The 16797-nt window shown below is 38.2% G+C and overlaps 1 protein-coding gene across 1 annotated transcript in view; it reads left to right on the forward strand.

Moving 5' to 3' along the window:
- Window positions 1–16797, forward strand: part of UBR1 (ubiquitin protein ligase E3 component n-recognin 1) — a 67569-nt gene that overhangs the window by 23148 nt on the left and 27624 nt on the right. Inside the window, exons 13-26 of the mRNA XM_070939834.1 lie at window positions 85–184; window positions 777–905; window positions 2110–2296; window positions 2801–2862; window positions 3931–4041; window positions 4462–4527; window positions 4621–4722; window positions 5090–5153; window positions 6241–6365; window positions 10670–10722; window positions 10819–10921; window positions 12277–12325; window positions 14585–14739; window positions 16291–16390. Coding sequence (XP_070795935.1) covers window positions 85–184; window positions 777–905; window positions 2110–2296; window positions 2801–2862; window positions 3931–4041; window positions 4462–4527; window positions 4621–4722; window positions 5090–5153; window positions 6241–6365; window positions 10670–10722; window positions 10819–10921; window positions 12277–12325; window positions 14585–14739; window positions 16291–16390 — 1406 coding nt within the window. The remainder of the gene's footprint in view (window positions 1–84; window positions 185–776; window positions 906–2109; window positions 2297–2800; window positions 2863–3930; window positions 4042–4461; window positions 4528–4620; window positions 4723–5089; window positions 5154–6240; window positions 6366–10669; window positions 10723–10818; window positions 10922–12276; window positions 12326–14584; window positions 14740–16290; window positions 16391–16797) is intronic.

The following is a 16797-nucleotide window of genomic DNA, read 5'->3' on the forward strand; positions in this document are numbered from 1 at the left end:
CAAAATTAGTATCAGTCAGCTCTGCAAATTTCATGCTATGAAATACTGCTACATTTTAAAAAAAATGTTTATTTCTTACAATAGGTATATCTTAATCAGTAAGCCTACTGTGTGGACAAATAAATTGCGACAACAATTTTTGGAAGGGTTCAAATCTTTTCTGAAAATTCTGACTTGTATGCAGGTATAGTATATAATCTGTACTTTTTATTACACTCAAATGGTAATTAGTATAGTGGCTAATAGTATTCTTCAGTGTAGCTGTATTCTATTATTAGTTTGCATTTATATTATTTAATAGCAATAGCACTTAGACTTATATACCGCTTCACACTGCTTTACAGCCCTCTCTAAGCGGTTTACAGAGTCAGCATATTGCCCCCAACAGTCTGGGTCCTCACTTGACCCAGCTCGGAAGGTTGGAAAGCTGAGTCAACCTGGAGCCAGTGAGACCCGAACTGCCAAACTGCTGGCAGCTGGTGATCAGCAGAAGTAGCCTGCAGTACTGCATTCTAACCACTGTGCCACCACGGCTCTTAAAATGATTCTAAAGAGCTCTGCTTCTATTAAGTGACTATAAATTAACTTTTTTCAGTATAATGAATTCCAAAGATTTCTCCAAGTATGCCCTATTACATTGTCGCATTTCATTCAAAATAAAACATTTCCTCAATTCAATTGATACTTCCATATCTATTTATTTAAGCTTATGGTCTGAATGGTCTTATGGTCTGAGTAATTTTGACTTGAGTTGTCTGGATCTTGGTTTGTTACAGGGAATGGAGGAAATAAAGCGACAAGTTGGGCAGCATATTGAGGTGGATCCTGACTGGGAAGCAGCCATTACAATCCAGATGCAGTTGAAGAACATTCTCTTGATGTTTCAGGAGTGGTGTGCCTGTGATGTAAGCTGCATATCCTGTTTTCCCCAAAATAAGACATCCCCTGATAATAAGCCCAATCGGGCTTTTGAGCACATGGCAATAAAGCCAAGTGCTTATTTCAGGGTTCAAAAAAATATAAGACGGGGCCTTATTTTCGGGGAAACATGGTAGTAGAAAAGACTTGCAGTGATGTGAATAATTGGAGTTTCTTATTAGCAGACTCCTCTCCCTAGGCTTGATCAACGTGGCTGATTTACTGTAACTCATTTTTTCCCCTTGGGAATTCTTAAAAATGAAATATTTAATTTAAATATTAAAAGCAGTTAACTTTGAAAGGCCTCTTGAGTTATTGTTACTTAGGAAAAAGAAAAGCCTTTCTTTACTACAAGACTGTTATTTTACACATAGGTTCTGATTTTGGTAGCTTGCTGTAGGTTAAAACAAGCCGTTTATAAATTTTTAAATGTTCCTTATTTCTTAAAGTCATTACAGGTAGTCCTCGACTTACGACAGTTCATTTAGTGACCGTTCAAAGTTACAAAAACCTTGATAAAAGTGACCTGTTTTTCACAGTTACAACCTTTGCAGCATCCCCATGATCATGTGATCAGAATTCAGATGCTTGGCAACTGGTTCATACTTGTGTCCTAAGGTCATGTGATCCCCTTTTGCAACCTCCTGACAAGCAAAGTCAGTGGGGAAGCCAGATTCACTTAACAACCAGGTTACTAACTTACAAACTGCTGTGATTCGCTTAACAACTGTGGCAAGAAAAATCATAAAAGGGTGCAAAACTCAATGTCTCACTTAGCAACAGAGATTTTGGGCTCAATTGTGATTGTAAGTTGAGGACTATCTGCACAAATCTATAGAAAATGCAACTATTTTTTATTGATAAATTCAAGAATTATAGATCATAAAGCTTTGCATTTCTCAGAGTATAGTTAAATAGATATTTTCATTTAAAACCAAAATTTAAAAAATATTGGTACAAAGTGTTGCTTTTTTTGCTAGAATTCACTGAAATGTTTGCTTTTCATTAAAAAAAAATAGCAAGTATAGGGCAGGTAGAGTTTTGTTAAAATTGAATACTCCATGATTTTACTTTTAATCACTGATATACGTACCCGCCAAGTTTGTTTGCAGAAACACAGCTACTATGATTATACCATAAATTCAGAGCTACACATACCATTAACTATTGTAAAAATAATGCAATTTCCAGGAAGAGCTCTTGATTACAGCTTATAAGGAGTGCCATGCAGCAGTAATGAAATGTAACAACTCTGGCAGTAATTATTCACGGGACAAAGCAGTGATCAATTTATGTGGCCAGACTTTGGAATGCAAACGGTTCAAGGTATCGATGGATCCTGTGAGCATTCATCTCCCATTGTCTAGGATGCTAGCTGGTAAGTGCCTGTTGGTTAATAATTGCTGACAATTGATTTTCCCTTTTAAAGTCTGGTCAGATTTGATAAAAATGAGGCTTTGGATTTCTCAAATGTAGGTTATATTTAAGTATATTTGTTATCATGTATATTATTGGCTGCTTGACCCCTATAAATGCAATTAATAGAGCTTAAGTGCCAAATAATTAAAATTCATTAAGTGTGTATTTTGTGGGGGGGAAATATTTCTCTCCTTTCATCTATCCATCCATGTGTGTGCTTGTATCATATATATCCTTATATATGTTCACAATTTTATTATTAACGTTTTAATATTCCCCTGGATGTAGTCTTTAAAATGTTTTTCTTCTTATTTGGTGCCACATTCTTAATCACTTGCTGGCAAATGTATGTTTGATATGAAAAACCTTGCATATAAGTAATTTTGAGATGCATAGTGATAACCAATAGGTCTTTTATCTCCCCCTTAATCGAAAGTAAAATCTCTGGTAATGTCTTTTCTAGGTCTGCATATACAGCTGAGCAAAACTGGAATAATTTCAAGACTTGAAGAGTTTTTTTCATCGGTAAGTATCTTGCAGTTCAGTCAGGTGGAGTGGTTAATGTGCTAGATCTTTTTGTTCATATTTCAGTTTAAATTCACTATCTAGATATAAAACTTATTGCAACCAATTGCTGACTTTTACTCTTCTTTGTTCTAGTAATACAATTGGATACAGTTGAAGGACGAAGTAGAGTATGCTCTGCTTTGAGTTATTTGAAGGAAAAGTGCTAAAAAAATATAGAATAGTAATGAGCTATTAATAAAGGACTAATTCTGCATTCCACACTGGGTTCATAGGCTGTTTTAACTAGAGTTACAAAGTAGAGGTCCAGTCTTCAAATTATCCTACATTGTAAACCAGTGTAATCCATGTGTTATGGTTAAGGAACTAATAGGCAGCTAACTGCTAATAGGCAGTTAGCTGCTTTGGCCTTTAATGAGAGAGGTGAACTGACAAGTATCCTTGTACAATATATATCTTTCTGCAGAGAAAATGTAATCCTTCCCCTGTGGGTTTGAAATAGATCCACGAAACTTAAACATCATTTTTCATTGAATCTTATCTTACCGGGATACGGTTTTTGTTTTCCTAATTCAGTATAGACTTGCACTTAGGCACTGGCTCTAGATATAAGTGGTGAATAGTACCTATTGAAGGGGGTGAATAAGTACATTGATGACAACTAAATTCACTGATGACATTATGTATCATTTCTTTTAAATTTTAAATAGCATTGCAAACAAAACAATGACTTGTGGCATGCAAAATTGTAATTAACCAAAGGCCAAGAAACAGCAGCCTGATGTTTACTGTGCATTTTTGTCACAAAAGACCAGTTGTTAACAACTACTGTTGTGGTCAAAAAGCTAGGAAAATCTGAGAGGCCTGTGGGGCATGTGGTTGTGTTATCTAGTCCTGTTGAGTTTGGGGGAAGGGAAAATAATCTTCAGCTATTTTTGAGGTAATTTTCCAATCCACAAGTCATCTTCAGCAGGAAGGTTATTGGTTTGCAGTAGTTTAGCAGCTGTCTATGATTAATTATGCAAATTATAATTGTTTTTAAAATAATATTTTCTGCATTATTTTTAGAAAGAATTCCAAGTGCAGCTGTTGGTAGAATATCCTTTGCGCTGCCTAGCATTGGTTGCTCAGGTTGCTGCAGAAATGTGGAAAAGGAATGGACTGTCTCTAATCAGCCAGGTATTCTCCAAATGACCATGAATGTATTTGTTTTTACAAATATAAGTCATAAATTGAGGATGACCTGTAATCAAGCTGTCCCCTAATCTTTCTGCAATACAAAAAACTTTGAGGGTGAAGGTTCATTCTTCGAGCTTGTGGGTTGGTTTCCAAACATTTCCTCATAAGAAGCTATTCACTGAGAAAGTGGGAGATATTATTTGGCACAGATTGTGAGAGAATAGAGAGGGATCATTTTCTGGAGATAACTGATTCTAACTCTTGTCTTGAAACCAGCTTCCTTTTGTCCAATTTTAGGTGCTAGAGAATTTGTATTGTAATTATTTTGGACATTTTTTAACTGAAATTCTAATTCTATGTTTATAAAAATGAAAGCTAAACTCTATGCATGAAAGTATATTTAACTTTTTTTTCTTTCAGATGTTTTATTATCAGGATGTTAAATGTAGAGAAGAAATGTATGATAAGGACATAATTCTCTTGCAGGTGACTATATCTTTAATCTTGTAAGTAGCTGCTTCTTGTATATCTGTTATTTTCTTATTTTTTAGTATTGTTTATAATATTTATATCTCATAGATTGGGGCAGCATTTATGGATCCAAATAGTTTTCTTTTGCTTGTCCTCAAACGGTATGAACTGCTTAATGCCTTCAAGAAGACAGTGCCAACTAAACACCAGGTAAACAGACTATTATGTTCATTTTACTGTTGAAAACCAAATTATGTAGTAATCCATACAAACTTCATGTATACCATGTTTGTTTGCCAGAACTGGAATAGACCAAACATGATATTTTTCTACCAAAATGCATGGGATAATACTTAAGAACACTAATCTATGTATTTATTTCATATTCAAAACACACTTTTTGGTTGACACACAAACACACACTGCCCCCGCCCCCAAGGTCTCCTGCTGCAGCTTGCAACATAATTAGATGACATGAAATTCAAAATTTGAATTTGTTTGATGAGTGATCTATAAATAGTTCTATATTATTTCAGTTAATCATGTTTCAAGAATGCGATTTGTTTTAATCTTACAGGATTTCAATAAAAAATGTAATACCTTGATAGAAGAAATGCTTCAAGTACTCATCTATGTTGTAGGTAAGAAAGTTTTTAGAAAAGATGAGGATACAGCTAGTCCTCGACTTACCACAATTCATTTAGTAACCGTTCAAAATTACAACAACGCTGAAAAAAGTGACTTATGACCATTTTTCACACTTAACAACCTTTGCAGCGTCCCCAATGGTCACGTACGTAAATCACATACAATGGTCATTGTATGTGATTTACGTACAAATGCTTGACAATTGGTTCATATTTATGACAGTTTCAGTGTCCCAGGGTCATGTAATCACCTTTTGTGACCTTCTGACAAGCAAAGTCAATGGGAAAGCCAGATCTGCTTAACAATCATGTTACTAATTTAACAACTGCAGTGATTCACTTAACAAATGTGGCAAGAAAAGTTGTAAGATGGGACAAAATTCACCTAACAAATTTCTCACTTAGCAACATAAATTCTGGGCTCAATTGTTGTCGTAAGTTGAGGACTACCTATATTTTCTTTTTGGGATCGTTTTTGCTATGTATAAAAAAAGTGTGATTGAAAATAGAAAAAAATAATCTTATTAAGCCTATTGAACAGCTGCGCATCACTAAAATTTAGGTTCAGTATTTGCAACCACAATTACTATTGACCAAGTACTGTGGCACAATATGATTATCTAGACCATTGATTTAACAATATTATTAAGTGTGCCTGACACTATCAGTGTATGGTTAATTGACTCCAATTAAGGGCTTATCTGGCACATTGTACATCTTGTGAAGCGCTGTATTCACAACTAGTTTGGAGAACTGCACTTATATAAAGAACCAGCCTTTCCTTTCATGAGATTATTACAGAAGAGAAAAAGAGTCAACTGACAAAAGAAAAGAAAAACCACTAGGTGACAGATTTTTTGCACGAAAAATAGCAAAATGCAAGACAGCTTCTCTCTGTTGTATTCCAGAACTTGTTATGATTTGTTCAAAGTTTTGGAGCATTTTATGCCAGTTGTGAAAAACTGTTCCTCTATTCTTGGTCTTACAGCATGATTCCTTCAATATATGAATGCACTCCACTATTTTTGTGTCTGTCTATTTGTATTAATCCCTTGTATATATTTTTTGTGTTCTTTATTAGGAGAAAGATATGTCCCAGGAGTAAGTAATGTGACAAAAGATTATGTGACAATGCGAGAAATTATCCATCTGCTGTGTATTGAGCCAATGGCACATAGTGCTATTGCAAAATCTTTGCCTAAAGATGTGAGTAATTTCTTTTCTTTGCCTCTCTTATATATTCTATAAACAAGGCAGTCCTTGCCTAACAACCATTCATTCAGTGACTGCTCAAAGTTATAACAGTGTGGAACAAATGGTAGTTACCACCAGTCCTCATACTTATAGTGTCAAAATTTTGGTGGTTGGCAATTGGCCAACATTTACAACCACAGTGTGTTTCAACTCCCCCCCCCCATCTCTGTCCTTTTGATTGCTCTGCACTCCTCTGCCTACCTCCTCTGCCACTAGCTGACCTTTCATTTCATTTCATTTCATTTTCATTTATTGGATTTGTATATCCCCGTACTCCCGAAGGACTCAGGGCAGTGAACAGCCACAGAATAAAAACACATAAATACAAAATTTAAAAACAGAATAAAACCGAATTAAACAATTTGGCCGAGACAAATTTAAAACACCCAATAATTTTAAAAACAAATTAAAATTTACATTTTAAAGGGGAAAGATTTAGGCCAGGCTGGCTTGATGGAATAAAAAAGTCTTGAGAGCGTGACGGAAGGTGCGCAGATCCGGGATCCTCCGTATCTCTGGGGGGAGCTCATTCCAGATAGTAGGTGGCCCCACAGAGAAGGTCTCCCCCTGGGGGCGCCAGTCAACATTGTTTGGCCGACGGCACCCGGAGGAGCCCCTCTCCATGAGAGCATACCGGCTGGTGGAAAGCTATTGGTGGTAGCAGGTGGTCCCGTAAATAATCAGATCCTAAGCTATGGAGCGCTCTAAAGGTGATAACCAAAACCTTGAAGCGCACCCGGAAGACCACCGGAAGCCAGTGCAGCTCGCACAGGAGAGGTGTTACATGGGAACACCACCCAGTCAACCACCTTGACTGTTGTCTTTTTCCTGCTGGCCCCAGATCCAAGTAATGAGTGAGGTCCCAGCCCTGAGATACACACGAGAGGCTTGGCAAAGCCTTGTCTAGTGAAAGGAGCTGGCTGGGAAGTAGCAGTAGGGAAGAGTATGTAGAAGAGGCAGGGCAGTGGTACAGGTGGCAGCTCCCTGGACAAAGACAACGGCTGTCAGTGCTTTGCAATCCAGTCCCAATTAGGTCATTAAGGCCTATCATTTACTTTTCTTTTGACAATTGTTTAAAGATGCCTGCTCAAATCTTTTGTTTTTTAGTGATTATTACGGTCAGTCCCAGCTGTATGCCTGTACTCTGTGCACATTTTACATGCACATCTTCATTTTACAGATTTTATAGCCTGTCCAGTTCAAAAGGCTTTGGTGGGGCTATAATACATTGACATTATAAAAGCAATAATAGAAATCAAAATGATAAAGAGCAACAGTAATAATAAATTAGCTCTTTTCAAAGAAGGGACACCAATTGGGATCGTATTCACACAGAGTTTCACGGCTACATGTGTGTACCACTGATGTTTTTACATGTAATTTTGCAACATGGAGGCCGCATGAAGAAAAGTAGACTTGGTTATGACTGACTATGGTTTATTTGTGAAAATTTCAAAAGAAGTTTGATTTTATTTTAGAATCAAGGGAGTTTATCACTTTATTTTTGCTCTGTGGTATCCTTGAATTGTTGCTGCGTTTGTAGCATCCTGCCAGATACATGAATTAGCATGAATACTTCTAGATGTAGGTTATTTTCTCTCAATGGAATCATTCTCACTTATAGGTATATGTTCTGCCCCAGCTACGGATCCGAAAGAACACAACACACACAAACTCTGAACAAAACTTAGTTTACTCAAATAACGCAGTTTTAGCAAATGCCGGCTGTTAATGAGCATTCTTAACAGCCTGCCAAAATTCCACAGATAGTCAGAGTCTTACTGGAGTTGGCAGAAAGCCCAGAAACCAGGTTGCAGAGAAATCCCAATGCGATGATTAGCGAACTAAAGTTGTTTCCTGCAGCTTGTTGCAAGCTGCGTTCTTTTTTAAATAGGCTAAGGGACTGGCCAATTAGCCCCAAGCCTTACTCCTCCTGAGGAACCACTCCTGCCTTTTGGCAGCTCTGCGTGCCTGTGCATTGAGAAGAGGCTCCTCTTCTTCATCCTCTGTACTTAAAGGAGCCTCTGGAAGTTCTGAAGGCCCTGACTGAATCCCTGCCTCTGCCACCACATCTTCTTCAGCCTCCTCGTTGTCCGACTCGAGCGCCGGCTGCACAGGCTGCCGGCACAGCACCACACCAGTCTCCTCGTCGTTGGGATCAGAAACAATCTGCGCAGGCCACTGGCGGGCCACAACAGTATAGGCCAGTGTTTCTCAACCTTGGAAACTTGAAGATGGGTGGACTTCAACTCCCAGAATCCCCCAGCCACCCATCTTCAAGCTACCAGGGTTGAGAAACACTGGTATAGGCAGTCCTCATTTACCAAGTGCCTCGTCTAGCGACTGTTTAAAGTTACAACATTGTAAAACGAACCAGCTTTGTGACCAATACTTGAATTCACAGCAATGGCAGCATCCCACGGTCATGTGATCACTATTTGAGTGCTTCTTTATCAGCAAGCATTTATGACTGGCAATGGGCCAGCGATGTGATCACCATTTCTGTGCTTCCCAGCTAGCTAGCAACAAGCAGAGTTAATAAAGAACATGGGAGTAAAGTTATAGTCACATGATGACTCATTTAATGATCACAGTGACTCACTTAAAGACCAAATGGGAAGTGATGTAAGTCTGCCAAAGCCACATGATTTTCCATTTAGTGACCAAGGCATATAGTGACAGTGTTGCCCATCCCAATTGTGTTGCTAAATGGGGACCACCTATATCAGTGTTTCTCAACCTTGGAAGCTTGAAGATGGGTGGACTTCAACTCCCAGAATCTTCAAGCTTCCAAGGTTGAGAAACACTGACCTATATGGAATAATATCCAGAGAGAAGACTTTTTCATCAAAAAGCAAGAAACGTATAATTATTTCTTCAAATACAATATCCTTTTTCCTTAGAGTGAATGATTTGTTTCCTTTCTTATATATTCTTACCATAATATTATTCTGACCTTAGTACAAGTGGTTCTTGTTTAGTGTCTGCCTTGTTTAATGTCCATTAGCGGTTATGATGGTGATGAAAAAAATAACTTTAGGGGTCTTAGACTTTAGCAGGTCTGTACAGCAAAGGAAACTGAAATACAGTTGTAAAATTGGAGTGTTTCACTGCTCACTTAACAATTGCTGGTTTCAAATGTGACCGCATAATGAGGACTATCTCTAGTTGCAAAACACCACACTCATATTCCACATCCAAATCCATTCCCAATCCCCATTCAGAAGAAAATCAGAATCTAGCATCCAGCATGAGGAAGGCAAGGTCCTCTGTGTTCTGTTCTGAATCCAGTAGAATCTCTTGATTCTCTTTATCCCAGCATGTTTGACAGGTGTGAAACGGCTATAGCCCAATCAACAAATGCTGCACTCTTGAAATTGCCAAGCCACCGTTTAATCATCAAAGATAATCAGAAATATATTCCGTCTATAGGCTAGATACATATATCTCTGCAGAAACAACCTTAGGTAGAGTTGACAGGCTTGCAGTTTGCAGTGACAGCGTTGCAGAATCCTACAATTACGTGGTCACCATTTGCTACCTCTGACATCAACAACCCTCGGTGGTTTGCTTTAAAACAGCAACTGGGAGTGTTGGGATTGCCAATTCTAAACAGCGTGGGCACATGATGTGGTGCTTTACCATGGTGGTGCAGTGGAGACGCGGTGAGACAGTGGTTAGAATGCAATATTGCAGGCTAATTCTGCTGACTGCCAAGGGTTCGATCCTGACCGGCTCAAGGTTGATTCAGCCTTCCATCCTTCTGAGGTCGGTAAAATGAGGATCCAGACTGTTGGGGGCAATATGCTGACTCTGTAAACCACTTAGAGAGGGCTGTAAAACACTGTGAAGCGGTATATAAGTCTAAACGCTATTGCTATTTACAACCACTTTACTTAGCAGTAGCAATTCTGGTCCCAATTGCCATTGTTAACTGATAATTATCCATATACCAAAAAAAAAAAAAAAAAAAAAACCACCTCTGCATTTCAGGATTCCCTCTCAGCCTATTTCATGTGTATTATTTCCTTGATAGGAACTAGAAGGGGATTATTGTGAAGAGAGAGAAGTATCAGAAAACATAATCGCATGATTCATCAGCCAATACAATATGTAAGCCTGATGAGAATCTAGTTTGCTTCTCAACACAAATGGTTGTAATTTGGATGTGCCGCTCTCTTGATTTGTTTTAAATTTACTATTTTCATCCCCCCCCCCCATTTTGCTAACATTTTGCGTGGTGCATATCTTAACAGGAAAACAATGAGACTGGTTTGGAGAAGGTGATTCACAAAGTGGCCTTGTTCAAGTAAGTACTCCTTTTAAATGAATACTTTTTAAAATTATAAGTCATTGTTAAATAATGGCAATTTGATTGAAAATAAACTTTTTTATTTAACTAAAGAAAACCTGGTGTGTCAAGCCATGGAGTTTATGAATTGAAGGAAGAATGCCTCAAGGAGTACAATGTATTTTTTTACCATTATACCAAGACTCAGCACAATAAGGTAAGAAAGCATTTTTCATAGAAATATGAAGTTAGGACATTGACATGGATTTCTTCTACAATTTGAGTAGGTTTGTTAAGCAAGAGGCAAAGAAGGAAGAATGCTAATTAAAATCATTGTGAAATAAAAGATATGTTTTGTCACTGAAAATCATATTTTATTTCTTTGCTTAGTTACAGTTTTTCTATATTACCATATCCAAAATGACTTCTTGTGGTTCACAATAATAGCCATAGAATTCAAAACTGTAGACCAATTTCTCTTTTGAATACTGACTACAAGATCTTTATGACCATTATGGCAGGAAGGATGAAAAAAATATTGAATTGAATTATCCATTCCAATCAGAATGGCTTTCTTCCAATGAGGCAAATTAAAGATAATACAAGGACAGTTTTAAATATATTAGAATATAATATTATATAAAAGGAACTTTCCAGGGATTTTTCAGATTTTTTCCTAAATAGTCAAAGTGAATAGCAAAAACAATATACTGTCTACAGTTTCGGTTTTAAGATTTTCTTTAGCTCATCAGTGGTGGGCAACATAGATGGCCCGCATGTGACACCTGTCTCCTTGATTCTTTTATAGTGCCACAAGCCTTGACCTTATTACTGAAATTCAACAATTTAATTGCATTGGTCCTAATTTTTGCTTTTTATCCCCAGCTTAGATGTGTAAACAATAAACTCCATGGCTTCCAAGGAAAATGTTAAATTTGTAAAAATAGGAAGGCAGTAATTTGTATTATTTTTCTTGTTATAAGTTTATATTTTTGGCTTGTGCTACAGCTTCTTTAGTCTAGGGGTGTTGATTTGAGCCCCTGCTGCCGGACAGCTCCCCCCCATACGCTCTCTCGCTCTCTCACACACACACACCCCTGTAATGCCAGAGATGCGGGCACTGCGCTTATCTGCAACCTGGTGGCATCCACACTGAGATGGGGTGGGCTGGGCTGAGGCAACGCTGGCCCAACACCTCCTGTGCTCACAGGCCTGGCCCACACCATCCTGGCAGGCACACATGAGCCTTCTGCCTTCTGTGCGCACGTATGCCTGCCGGGATGGCATGGGCTGGGGCTGTGTACGCATGTGCCCGCCACCTGTGCGCACACGCGTCCATCCAAATGGCATGGGCCAAGCCAAAGCAACATGGGCCAGCCCCTTAGAGTTTCCAGGATGACTGTGCAGGCTGGATCTGATCACATTGCAGACTGGACCTGGCCTGCAGGCTATGAGTTTGACACCCCTGATCTAGTCCCTTTTTTGGATTCAGTTGTTCATAAGTGCTTTTGGTAGATTCACATCATTTACATGTCGATATACAGAAAGCAAATTAAGTGATTCATTTTACAGGCTGAACATATGGAAAAGAAAAGAAGAGTACAAGAAAATAAAGATGAAGGTAAACACAGTAGTATTATGAAATAAAATGGAGGGATAGTTGATGTAGCTATTTACTGTGTATGAAATTGGCAATTATCATTCTAGTGATGATGTGGAATTAATTAAACCACTTGATTCTGAATTATTTGCTATCAGCCAGAAACTGGGAGACTTAAAATTTTATATCTCATCCTTTGTTTACTTTTGTAGCAATAAACCTTATGACTTTGTAGTATAGCTCTTATGATTTCTCCATTTCTGGCTGAGTTTAGAGTGATCATGGAGGATTTGTGAGTTCATTAGATGTTGAAGTATAGCTATTAGGCTGAAATTGGAGTATTTACATTCCCATTAGATAGGAATTATGAGCACTGTCACCAACATGATTAATAGCCTTAAGTATTTATTTATTTATTCCATCTGTGTAGCTGCCCATCTCAAATACATGACTTTGGGCTAAAAACAAAGCAACAATTTAAAAAACTATTAATATAGTTTATATTGAATACACATGTACACACAAATCATAAAAAAGCTATCAAACACAATTAGTAACTCCAGTACAAAAACCAACAGGAACAACTTTCATGGCCACTACACAGGCTCTACCATACATCTGGATTCCCAAGCCTAGTGGCAGAACCACATCTTTAAGGCCTTACGAAAAGCCAGCAGGATTGGAGCCAATGTAATCTCTGACAGGATGATGTTCGAAAGGGCAGACACCATAACAGAGAAAGTGATCTTTTTGAGCCCTGACAAATGTTGTTCTGTAACATTTAGGACTCAGAACATGCCTTTTCCGCTGGACAGGTAGACATAATCGAGGAGAATAGTCCCTCAAATAATTCCTCTGTTAATTATGCTGCATTCCAAGCCATTGTTTTGGTCCTATAGTTTTACTGTGCAAGGATTTATTTAGATGTATGCAAAATATAAACAAAGATTAATATATTGTAAGAGCGGATGAGTTCTGGCTAAAATTATAGCCTATTACCATGTTTCCCTCAAAAATAAGACCTTGTCTTATACTTTTTGAACCCCGAAATAAGTGCTTGGCCTTATTTTTGGGGAGGTCTTATTATTTTGGGGCGCGTGGAGCAAGATAGGGCTCCTCTTGCCATCTTACCTGATTTCTACCTCTGCATTTAAATATTTTCAGGGAGGGTTTATTTTCAGGGGGAGGCTTATTTTAGCGCATGCACTCAAAAGCCCGATTGGGCTTATTATAAGGAGATGTCTTATTTTTGGGGAAACAGGGTAGTTTCCAGAAATATCTATAAATTACTCTAAAGAAGGAATGGCCTTACAGATATGATTAGACTACAACTCCAATCAGTTCTCCTGGCAGAGCTAAGATTGATGAGAGTCAAGATGCAATAAAATCTGGATGATTCTTTATCTCTATCATCTCTCTCTCTCTCTCTCCCATCTCCCTCCCCATCTATCTATCTATCTATCTATCTATCTATCTATCTATCTATCTATCTATCTATCTATCTCATTCCTGAACCACCTATTTCCCTCAAAGAAGAGTGTGAAGAGGGTCTTAAAGTCCAAACTCAGTAGAGGAAATAGCATCAAGGCAAATAACACCTGGGCAATTCCAGTCATTAGATACACAGCTGGAATAATGGACTGGATTTAAGCAGAACTAAAACCCCTGGATAGGAAGATCAGAAAAATAATGACAGTGAATCAGGTCCTTCATCCATAGCGATGTTGACAGATTCTACTTAACCAGGAGCATAGGTGGGTATGGAATGTTGGAAGTGCACCAGATAGTTGAAGAAAATAAAATGGCATTGGAAGAATATCTGAAGGACAATGAAGTAGATGTACTGAAGCTAGTATACGATGAGGGCTTCAAGTGGCTTACAAGAAGAACCAAATGAAGAATAGAAAAGAGACATGGCAAGACAAATTATTACACGGCCAGTGTACACGCGCACGCACACACACACACACACACACACACACACACACACAGGCAAAACAGATAACAACACAGCAATAGTCAAAGTGCAATGTGACTAGGGCATGAGTGACTGTCTGAAAGGCCCCCAGATCTAGGAATGTTCATATGTCTCACAAAACACTGTATAAGAGAAAGTATGTACAATTGATTTTGTCTTCTCATAAGAGTAATTTCTATTTCATACCTGGCTATATATTAGTTCATCGATTCAGCCAAATCTGAAAGCTTAAACTTCTTTCATTCATAATACCGTAAGATGGGTAGGCAGTAATGCACTAATATATGTCTGCATTTTTGTAGCACTCCCACCACCTACACCTCCAGAATTCAGTCCTGCTTTCAGAAATGTGGTGAATGTTCTCAACTGTGATATCATGATGCTTATTCTTAGAACTATCCTGCAAAAAGCACTAGAGCTGGAAAATCACATGTGGACAGAAGCTATGATACAGATGGTATGTTTGTCAGCCCTGGCTTGTGTGAGACCATCTTTTAGCAATATCTTTATCTTAAATACTTTTTGGGATTTCCTGTATATATTTTTCAAATTCATTTGTATGTGCTATTTCAAATGATTCTTAACTCCATATATCTGTAAGCATGTGGGCTTTTGGAGACCTATATTTGCCTTAGCATTTTATTTATTTCAAAACGATTCTTGATATCGGCTTTATCAGCATACATACAATAACGTATTTGTATATCAGGGATAATTCATAAAAGAGATCATGACTCTCCATTTTTTGAATTATAAAAATCTCCTCTTTTTCCCTCCCCCAGTTCCCCTATTAACCTATTCATTTGTACATCAGGGATAATTAATGAAAGAGATCATGACTATCTTCAATTTTTTAATTATAAAATCAGAACTTTTAAATTTGTATGTATATTGATCAGCAGGTAGAAGGAGGCATACTCAATTTTAATGCATATACTTGAAAGATATGGCTCTTTTCTCTTATCTCTGTTTCCATTAGTACTATGGTAGACATCCAAATAGTTGAGTAGTGTTTTAGTATTAGACACCAGAAGGCCAAAAATTTACTCAGGAGAATTTTACCAACCTTCTCTTCGTATGGTATTGCTTGGATTAGGGGATTGTGTGCTTTTTCATCAGTGTTCTTACACATCTTACATTTACATGAACCTAGGCAACCCAGCAGCATTTTGAAAAACTTCCATATTTGGCAGTTCATTAGCTTATTTTACCTTTCTGGTGTCAAATACCAGCACTGCAGGGAATCCAGAAATGTTCTTTAATATCAAGGGATAGAATAACAACTTGCAGAGCTTCTGTCTACCTCACCTTATACCAAACATAGGTAAAGGTAAAGGTCCCCCTCGCACATATATGCTAGTCGTTCCCGACTCTAGGGGGCAGTGCTCATCTCCGTTTCAAAGCCGAAGAGCCAGCGCTGTCCGAAGACGTCTCCGTGGTCATGTGGCTGGCATGACTAAATGCCAAAGGCGCACGGAACGCTGTTGCCTTCCCACCAAAGATGGTCCCTATTTTTCTACTTGCATTTTTTACGTGCTTTCGAACTGCTAGGTTGGCAGAAGCTGGGACAAGTAACGGGAGCTCACCCTTTTACGCGGCACTAGGGATTTGAACTGCTGAACTGCTGACTCTTCGATCGACAAGCTCAGCGTCTTAGCCACTGAGCCACCACATCCCTATGCCAAACATAATCAAGAGTTAATTTTCAATTTTTCTTTCCTTCTTTCTTCTTTCTCAGGATTGATTAATCTTTTCTAATTCTCTCCCCCTTAACACTTTGTTCCTTCTGCATTCCCATGGCCCAGTCTACATCCCTTCATGTCCTATTGTGATAGGCTGGCTTTGGGTACTTGTTTAATTGCAGTGTATCTCACCATCCAAATGCAGGCTGGTGTTCATTTCCATCCTAAAAGATGGTCCTGGCTAAGATTGGCTAGAACACTTACCTGGCTATTAGAGAATATTCCATTACTCTGAAGGATTAAATTTGCTACCTGTCTCTACATAGGTCCTTCACCTCCTTTCTTTGGGTTTACTTGAAGAGAAGCGTCAGTTAGAGGAGATTCCAGAGGAAGAAGTGACCTTTGACTTCTATCATAAAGCTTCCAGTAAGTGTGCCACCTTGAAAAAGAAAATCTATATTTAGCAATAATCGGTTAATTCACAGAGTATCAGCAGATGAATATAACTGGGCACCACAGTGAATTTATATATTGCATAAGCATTATATTAGCAACACTAATAGCATTTAGACTTATATACCGCTTCGTAGTGCTTTACAGCCTTCTCTAAGTGGTTTACAGAGTGAGCCTATTGCCCCCAACAATCTGGGTCCTCATTTTACTGACCTTGGAAGGATGGAAGGCTGAGTCAACCTTGAGCTGGTGAGATTCGAACGGCCAAATTGCAGGCAGCCAGCAGTCAGCAGAAGTATCTTAATTTATTTTCATATACAGATGTTCCCTAGTATCAGTTTTAATTTTCCATATGAGAGCTGGCTTTTGTCTATTTTTTT

The sequence above is a fragment of the Pituophis catenifer genome, unplaced genomic scaffold, assembly GCF_029215685.1.
Source record: "Pituophis catenifer annectens isolate HBS135680 unplaced genomic scaffold, rPitCat1.0.hap2 SCAF_1, whole genome shotgun sequence".
Lineage (NCBI taxonomy): Eukaryota > Metazoa > Chordata > Lepidosauria > Squamata > Colubridae > Pituophis > Pituophis catenifer.